The 9,913-nt window shown below is 38.4% G+C and overlaps 1 protein-coding gene across 1 annotated transcript; it reads left to right on the forward strand.

The window, feature by feature from the left end:
* The first annotated feature begins 7,838 nt into the window (after positions 1-7,838).
* Positions 7,839-8,448, forward strand: LOC140873866 (uncharacterized). Its single transcript, XM_073277142.1, has 2 exons — positions 7,839-8,236; positions 8,403-8,448. Exons 1-2 carry the CDS (start codon positions 7,839-7,841, stop codon positions 8,446-8,448), a joined length of 444 nt encoding a protein of 147 aa, XP_073133243.1.
* Positions 8,449-9,913: the final 1,465 nt, after the last annotated feature.

A 9,913-nucleotide genomic window follows, 5' to 3' on the forward strand; every position in this document is an offset into this window, starting at 1 on the left:
TTAGAAAGTCAACAACACTTATAAATATCTAATAAATCCAATAATTGCATTTTAGTCCCTAAAAATTCTGAAAATTGCATTCCAGTCCCTGATCAAAATCAAATCCGCCCTCGACTTCTAAAATCTCTGATTATCTCAAATAAAGTCCATTAAGATAATTTTGGGGCGTTACAATTCTCCCCCTCTAAGAATCGATTTCGTCCTCGAAATCAATCACTGTCTATCACAAGGTCGAGGATAGTCAAAGGACTGCAATAAGAATTTACATCTCGGAACTAAGTCCAGAATCTTCTTCCAATCAAACTCTGAGTCGTTCATCTCAAATAGTTTGGCATCTCAATCAATCAGAGAAGTCAGAAACTCTAGTCGATTACTTCATCAATACTCCGTCCGTCTATCAAAAGTCAACTCATTGTCGTCAGAAAATTCTTCTAAACTCAGTCACAATTCGAATCATCTTACGTTCTAAACCAAGAGACAAAGGGAATTAATCTCAAAATTCAATTCGATCATCCTCTACTCTCGCACAACTTCTATAATGTGCCTCCAATAACTCGTCAAACTCTGTCGTTGCACGAAATTTCTACAAACCTCAAGAATTCCTTCAACTAGTGCTAAGTCGAGCACTACTACTCAAAGCAATTCTTCTAAAGTTCGACTCATCTGATCTGGCTGTCCGTCGTTCTGAGGGTATCAAATCAAAAGTAGTTGAAATCGACAACAAAATTCTCTTCAAAGTCTATGCCGAAAGGACAATGCATCAAGGATCTCAGTCTAAACTGACAAACTTCGGCAATTCATGACATCTGACAACATCTGACAAGATATCAATTCTCTGTTCTTCATCAAAATCATTCTGTACAGAAAACTATAACGGATCCTATCTATCGGTCAATCAAATCAGACAGTAGATAAAATAAGAACAAATTCTTCGGTTCTAAACATCAGTTGCTGCATTCACTTCCTCAGTTAAAAAGATTCAAAACAGAAATCTCAATAAGAAGAAAACCAAGTACTGCAAGATTATCAGTACTGAAACTCAGAATACAGAAGAGAGAATAATCAGAATTTTCATCATCAGATAACAAGATCAAAGAAATTCATTCGGTCCAATCAGAATTCAAACATCGTGATCAGTAAACAACTGATCGGCGTACAATTCTGAAAATATTGTCGAAAACTCTGTGCGATAAGTACAATTCTCATAGCCAGAAAGCGAGAAATTCATCAGTAAGAATTCCTAATTTTAACTAATACTTCTGAAAGATTCGGTCAACAGAAAATTCTTCAACAATATAGGATTATTCTTCAAATCAAACGGTCTGTTCAAAGTTCAAAACGGCCTTACCTCATTTCGCAAATGATTCTGAGAAAGTTCTCTTCACGAACTTCCTGAAGATAAAATTCGGATCCCCAATCAGTGTCGAACTCGTTCTGACAATCGGGACCAATCTAGAAGTTCAATCCGAACAACTTCAGTCGTTCAATAACCACTGGCACATCAACCAGTTCAGGTTACAACTCAAAACATCAACTGTAAAGCTTCGAGAGTTCGTTCATACTATTCTGTAACAACAGTCAATCTACAGAATAAATCAAGAATTCTTAGAATCGAGAATTCTTAACGGAGTATTACATCACTCGCTCAACGATACTCAGATAACATCTCATCTCGGACTCGCAAAGTAGTCTTGCTACAAAATCATCAAATTGTGTCCCAATTCCATTCTGAATCAGAATAGACTGTACAATCAAAAATTTGGATTGTTCTTTCTCTGACTGCTGACAGTTCAAAACATCAGAATTCATACTTCCTCATCCTCTTATTCGATCTGATTCCTCAATTCAACAAACATCTTTCGATCATCTGGAAGAACTCTGAATAAAATTCAAAGTGCCAATCTCCTGATACTCTGTCTCAACCGGAACCTCTGGCACAACAAAAGTTATTTGCTAAAAAGGCATCAATAAAAATTCTGCATTCCAGATTATACTCAGATCAGATCTGTCTTCATCAGATTCTGAAAGGTTGAATCAGATCCCAAAGCGTTCTCAATCAACTCTGGTTCGAAGTCGAATGAAGGAGTCAAGATAAACATTCCATCTATTCCAGACTCTAACATAAGTGCAACAATCATCTGTCAAAGAAGACAACTGAAGTAGATAAAATAAGATCATATCATACAGCTTAAGATCTTAGCTGTTACCATCAGTTCTCTGGATAACAATAGGATTCGCAGTCAGATTAATTGTCCTCTAAAACTCTATTTCCCAACTCATAATCAGTTTGGACTGCGACAATCAAAACTTCTATCTTCTAAGATCAGAAAAGATTATTGAAATCTTCCAAGCAAATAAAAAGATGCTAAATCTTCCGAGCAATCAGATCTCTGTGAGACTCGTATCGGAAACTAATATTGCATCTCGAGCGTCTTCAACTTCTTCGATGCTCAAGAAAACAAGGAGTTCTTCTAAATAGAATAAGTCTCAATCCTCAATAAGAAGGACTGCAAAGCACCGAAAGGTCATCAATACCAAAGAAGTCAATAATACTGAGGTGCTGTTCAATCTCTCCTCGAACTCAATAAGAACTGGTCCCAAAGATACAAACTAAACAGAAGAACATAATCTGCTGAGTAATCGTCTTCTCAACAATAAGAATTCTTCAAAGGATTCGTGGTAGAACTCGCTAAATCCATGAATCTTCAAATTCAGATAAGGACGTCGATCCAGATCAATTCATAACAGCTCTAGTCTTGAGGTAATCAATAAAATTCCATCTTCCCGGAGAAAAGATCGAGGAAAATACCACTCGGTCTCACGAGATTCAGACGTCAAAAGAATAGAATAATTGATCGACATGCAATCTGCGAACAATTCTTAAAGAGTCTGAAAGATCAATACGGCTCTTCTAAGGATAAGAGTTTCATCGATAAGAATATTCAAGAACTCATCTATAAATCTCTGAAAGATTCGGTTCAAAGGACTCATAAACATTGCAGATGCAATTCCAATTCAATCTGTACGATAAAAATTCAAATCGGTCGTACCTCATTCCGAATTCGATCTCTGAAACCTCTTCCCTTCAGATTATCGGTCGATGATGTCTGATCTAAAATTAATGTTGAACTCATCCTCTCGACTCGGAGGCAAATCTGGAATCTCAACTAGAACGACATCAGCAAACTCAACAACTCTGTTAAATCAACCAACATGGGCTGATTGAAGACATCATCTACATACATCAAACATTCTTCCATACCATTCTGTAACAAACGGTAATCCACAATCAATAAAAAAGAAAATTATTAATTCAGGATTTTTACCGGAGGAAATCCATTCGTCTATCGTCTCGGATCTGAATCTGGCAACTGTCTGAAATCAACCTCGGTTGACCTGTACTCGGTTAATATACTACATCGATAATATAATCAAATCTGATAACCGAAGTATAGTACTGTTCAGTATAATCAACTCCCATCGAATCAAGATTCAAAAAATCGAACTAAACTCACCGCAACTAATTCAGATACTCAAAGGTAGAGGAAGTATTAATCTAACTTCTCAATAAGAAGAAAAAGTTGCATCAATATCTAACAGCAAAAGAGTCGAAAGACTAGAATCGAACAATTACCTGCTTCATCATCGTCAAGAGCAGTTAGAGTCTGTGAATCCTCGAGCAAGTACTAAAGCCTTGCAGTTGGTAACCAACTAACTGAATCCGTCGTTCGTCGCTGTAGTTTAAAAGAATCAAACAACTGATCGATCTCTTCTAATCAGCTTTCACACCCAAACTCATTCTCAGAACTCCTCAGAGTTAAAGGGTTAACAGACTGAAATCTCATCAGTAATGCTTCCATCAGTTCAGTCACAAAACAAATCTGTACAATCGGGTTCGCTACTAGTTGAATCCTGTTCAAACTTGCCGAGTAGAAAATCTTAATCAAGAGGATTAGGACACAACATCTCAATTACATCTATCCGGTGTCCAACAACCTCAGTTCGACATACTCATTCGATCTCAAGAGTATTCAGTGTAACCCGAAATAGTTTGTATCTCAATTAATTCATGCTTTAAAAATTAAATCACATATCCATGTAATTCAAATAATTCTCAATCGTAAAGCATGCTCGCATATTCTTCAATCATAGAATTAATCAATCACATACGAGAAATTAAATTCAAGCGGACTCAATCTACCCCGCTCTCTTCTAAATTCAGTCCAAGAATCTTATCTCTCTGATACCACTTAATGTGAGACCTCGATTCTAATCATCTAATTATTAATAATCCAAACTAAATCATACAAGAACCAAGATGGAAAACAAATAAAAAAAATTATTTTTTTTTGTTTATGAACAGTGCCCGCTCGATCGGTTAATTCTTACCGATCGAGCGGCCGAGAATTCCAGTTTCTCTTCCCAAACTAAAACAGGACCCCCGCTCGATCGGTAAAATCTTACCGATCGAGCGGGCACAAAATATCAAACCTCTGCCTCGCTAAAAGGGGTGCTCGCTCGATCGGTAAGAGTCTGCCGATCGAGCAAGATGCCCTGCCCAGAAAACTCTGTTTCTTTTTCTTTCAAAATTCTTTTTCCAACTCAATCCAATATCAATCTAACATGCTCAATTCTGAATTCAACAACATGCAATCAACATACAAACTTCAATACTCATCATTCATAATCGATTATAATATTCCATACTTCAAAATCAAATACAATACATTCGAATTCTAACATGATTTCAAAACATAAACTAGATTGTCATGCATTTCCAATTCTAACTCGAAGTCTCACTTCTAATCTTCATTTTCGTTCTATCCCTGTCATCTCTGACTCGATCCTGCCCCACCTGTTGCCAAGTACACATACAAACAAAGACAACAACCGGATAATCCGGTGAGAATCGATATTCCCAGTAAAAGAGACTATCATGCAGTATAAATCAAACATATCAATCAAGACATGCATCAATCCAAGTCATATATCAACTTCAGATATAAATCAAGTAAACATATCAAGTCATGACATAGATCAACTTCCATATATCTATCACATCACGATAGAATTCAAGTAATTAATCCAAGTACTGAATTAAAATGATATGCATGTCTTTAAAACTTCTGGATTATCAGACTCAGATAATCAAATGAAATTCTTCTTTCTTTCTTTATTCGGTTTGGGATCCCGAGGTTAAAATATCCAACAATCACACCGAACTCTCCTCTCGAGGTGGACGAGGCATATTTTAATCCTCTAGACTCCAGAGCATTATAGAGAGTTTATTTGACAAGTTATAAAATCTCCAACCAGGTCACTCAACTACAATCTCTAGATCGTCTAATCAAATTGAATGAATCAAGGCTCAATATGAATGCATATGTCATCTCATGCATTCTAATATCATTTCAATCATCAATTCATATAAGCATTCAATCATGCTTTCATTCATCAATTCAAATAATCATTCAATCATGCTTCCAAATAAACATTCAATCATGATTCCAATTAAGCATTCAATCATGCAAGTATGTGATTTCTTCGGAACACTCGAATCAAGTCGAATTCGAGTTAATCGTTCCATTCAAGTCTAAGTCGTCTTTTACCTTATTCGCTTCGAAGGTACTTCAATATGAAATCAATAATAAGGATAATAATCAATATCCAATCAAATTCATTCAAAACACAATCACACTTCTTCGATTGATAAAATAAGAAATTCGATATTGTACCGACTTCAATCTTCCAAACTGACCAAAGCTACTATCTCGAAAATCTGTTGACTTCACTTCAATATAACAGAAGAAGTCATAAGGATCAATATCTACATCCAAAAGCTCAATCAAACTCGATACGATCAAAATATTGAACGAAGTCCAAAACTCAAACTGACGGTATAACGGCTATCAACTGATCAAACCGGAAATGCAGACACCAAGATATCAATTCAATAAATTCATAATCATCTCAATATCATCAAAACAATTCAAATCCTTCAAATCTAAAATCTCCAATTTCAAAATAATCTTTCAAAAATCAAAACAATTCCGAACGATGCTCTATTTCAAAACCAAAAGAGAATAAACGATCAGAACTCTGCCAAGATCAACATACTCCAAACTCAATCGATTCTAACAACATCCTAAAATAGAAGTCTAGTTGATCGAAAAAAAACTTACTATAGAACGAAGCTCTCGCAGTCGTGATCGCTAATCTGCCTTCAGAAATAAATTCCAACGGACGGATCGAGCTAAAATGGAAATCCCAAAGCTTGAAATCACAAAGGGGCGGTTTCCATGGAGGATCACGTTGAAGGGGATGAAGATGGAGTGATTAGAAAGTCAACAACACTTATAAACATCTAATAAATCCAATAATTGCGTTTTAGTCCCTAAAAATTCTGAAAATTGCATTCTAGTCCCTGATCAAAATCAAATCCGCCCTCGACTTCTAAAATCTCTGATTATTTCAAATAAAGTCCATTAAGATAATTTTGGGGCGTTACATCATGTGATTGACTATGCCTCTAGGCAATTGAATATTCAGGATGAGAACTATCATGTACACGATTTGGAGCTTGTAGCCATTGTCTTTGCTCTTAAGATATGGCGTCATTATCTGTACGGTGAGAAGTTCGAGATCTTCACTGATCATAAAAGTTTGAAGTACTTGTTCACTCAGGCTAAGTTGAATATGAGACAACAACATTGGATGGATTTGCTGAAGGACTATGATTGCGAAATCAAGTACCATCCAGGCACTTCTAATCCTGTTGCTGATGCTCTTAGCTGTAAGGTGTAGGTTAGTTTGCTTCATACCAGCTCAGTTGAGCGAGTGGTAGAGGAGTGTTGTTCCTTGGGTTTCACTTTTCGGCATAAGAAGGAACAGCAAGGAGTTCGCGTTGCGACAGTTCTTACTGAACCAGCCTTGTATACTCGTATACGTGAATCGCAGGCCATTGATCTGAAGATGCAGAAGTTAACCCGTTTGTCTCAGGATTGAAATACTTCTGGTTTTCATTTGAAGAATGATGGTCTGTTGTGTCTCTCTGGACGTATGGTAGTTCCTGATGATTCCACATTACGAGAGGAGATTCTATCTCAAGCTTACCGTAGTAGATTTTTTGTACACCCTGGTAGCATGAAAATGTACAAGGATCTACGTACGAGGTTCTTGTGGAAAGAAACGAAGCACAGTGTTTACCATTTTGTATCTCGATGCCTTGTATGTCAGTAGGTCAAGTCAAAGTTTCGACGACCCGGTGGTTTGCTTCCTAGCTTAGAGATTTCGGAATGGAAGTGGGAGCATGTGAAGATGGATTTTGTTACCCATTTACCGACGTCTTCCAGGAACTGTGATGCTATTTGGGTTATTGTTGATCGATTGTCTAAGTCCGCATATTTCTTGCCTTATAATCGGGATTTACTTTTGATCGGATGACACATCTATATGTGCAAGAGGTTGTTCGTTTTCATGGAATTCCATTGAGTATTGTCAGCGATAGAGATCCGAGGTTTACCTCTAGGTTCTGGGGTAGCTTCCAGCGGGCTCTGAGCACTACTCTAAGTTTGAGTACAGCTTACCACCTAGAGATCGACGGGCAGAGTGAGAGGACTATTCGTACTCTCGAGGATATGCTTCGAGAAACAGTGATGGATTTTGGTCCAGCGTGGCATGACCACTTGGCGTTAGTGGAGTTTGCTTATAACAACAGTTACCACAACAGCATTGGCATGACACCATTTGAGGCTCTTTATGTACATCGCTGTCGTACACCTTTGTTTTGGAGCGAGGTTGGAGAGCGTCACGTTGAGGGTCCTCAGATGATTCACTAGATGACCGATGCAGTGGAAATGATCCATAAGAGGATTAAGGCATCACAGGATCTACAGGCTAGTTATGCTAACACTCGCCGCAGACCGCTACATTTTGAGGTAGGGGAACATGTGTTCCTTCGAGTTTCACCTTTTCGCAAGGTGATGAGATTTGGACTCAAAGGCAAGTTTTCACCGAGATTTATTGGTCCATTCGAGATTCTTGAGAAAGTTGGAGATGTGACTTATAGTTTAGCTTTGCCACCGTATCTTTCCAGTATCCATGATGTGTTTGACGTGTCGTTGTTGAGACAGTACGTGGAGGATGATTCGCACATCTTGCATCCGACTGAGGTGAAACTGTATCAAAATATGTCTACGTGGAGAAACCTCTCAGGATTCTTGACAGAAAAGACAAGGTGCTTCGCAATAAGAGCATACCTCTAGTGATGGTGCAGTGGCAGCGTAGAGGAACTGAAGAAGCAACTTGGGAACTGGAGAGCCGGATGCGAGCTGAGCATCCAGAGTTGTTTTGATGTTTTGTACTTTTCTTTGTAAGAATGATTTGTACATTGTGATGTTCAGTTGTAATAAAGAACCTTGTGAGTTTCGTACTTTTCCTCTGACTTAAATTTCGAGGACAAAATTTCTTAAGTGGGGGAGAATATAGTAACCTGTATCCAGAATTCATGATTAATGGATAATTAATCAAGTGATCATGTTTAGATTTAATAAAACATGATTAAGAAAATTCCAAATGGATTAATGGAGTCCATAAATGGATCCAGAACACTCGAAAATGGTCGGAAAGGTTCCGAGGGTTCGGAGGATCCGAACCTAAGATCGAAGGATCCGAACGGGTTCGGAGGATCCTAACTCGGATCGGAGGCTCTGAAGGTAATGCATCATGGGTTACATCTCTGATGTGACTTCGGAGGATCCAAAGCCAGAATCGGAGGCTCCAAAGTCAGGAACGGAGGATCCGAAGTCGAGTTCGGACGGCCCGAACTTCGCCTATTAATAGAGGGTCCGAGAGCTCATTTCCTTGCACCTCTCTCCTCTCTTCTCTCTTGATTCCTAGGCTTTCTAACTCAGATCTAGGGAGATCTAGGCGTCCTATCGGGATGTCGGAAGTGGCGCAGCGATCTAGACGTCGTAGCGGAGCTGTGGCCTAGTTTTGAGGCTATCGACAGCAAAGGGCTAACGACGGACGCAGATATAACTTTGGCTTCCTAAAAATATTTAGGAGTATGCAATAGCTTAGTTAAGGCTTTTAGAGCTTAATTAATAATGCATGGGTAATTGCCTTGTAGTAGCAGTAACTGGACTAGTTGGCTTGGAGTCTAGACCAGCGAATCTAAGTTTTTACCAGCAGTGTTAGAGGTATGTAAGTACTGACCGAGATAGCCGGCATGATATATTTGCATGTATGTTGCATGAGTATGTGCTATATGTTTTATTATGTTTTAAGCATGTTTTACCGCTTAGCACATGCACAATTTTACGTATGACTGCATTCCGCGAGATGTGAGTCATTGACAGTTTCCATAGGGAACAATGATCTCAAGTTGGACTCGAGTCATGCATGAAAGATTCCATATGGGACTTGTATCTTGTTTTGGATTCGAGTCAGGATGGGGTTGGCTCAACCCTGATATAGAATATACGAGTACCCCGCGGAGTAGCTCTCTAGCCGGTACTGTATATTCTTGGCGCATTGAGCAAGTGTTTTACCTGGGATTTCAAATCATCTGTGTGCGCATATTTGTACATATATCATTGCTTTCATATTGAGTGTTGTCGCTCACGCCCCTGTGTTTAGGTATTGTGGTGTACCTTGTGGCGGGGCAGTTTTGATGCTGGATGGTTTAGGTGGCTCTCAGCAGGATTGAGGATCCTAGAGTAGTGTAGCTTTAGAGGGTATGGATTTGTTTACCTTGAACCTTCGATTTGGTTGTATAATGGTATTTATACACATGTGCTATCGTCGGTTGTATTCTGTCGATTGGATTTGTTGTATTTTAAATTGTCCGCTCCTTACGCTTTAAGTATTTATTTCATGAGCTTTATCTTAACTCTGATTAGTTAGTGGATCC

This window comes from Henckelia pumila, chromosome 1 (assembly GCF_033568475.1).
Source record: "Henckelia pumila isolate YLH828 chromosome 1, ASM3356847v2, whole genome shotgun sequence".
Lineage (NCBI taxonomy): Eukaryota > Viridiplantae > Streptophyta > Magnoliopsida > Lamiales > Gesneriaceae > Henckelia > Henckelia pumila.

Coding starts and splice junctions, on each gene's coding strand:
- LOC140873866 (XM_073277142.1), top strand. CDS start 7,839: ATGACCGATGCAGTGGAAATGATCCATAAGAGGATTAAGGCATCACAG. Junction 8,237..8,402: donor TTCTTGACAGAAAAGACAAG/GTGCTTCGCAAT, acceptor TGTGATGTTCAG/TTGTAATAAAGAACCTTGTG.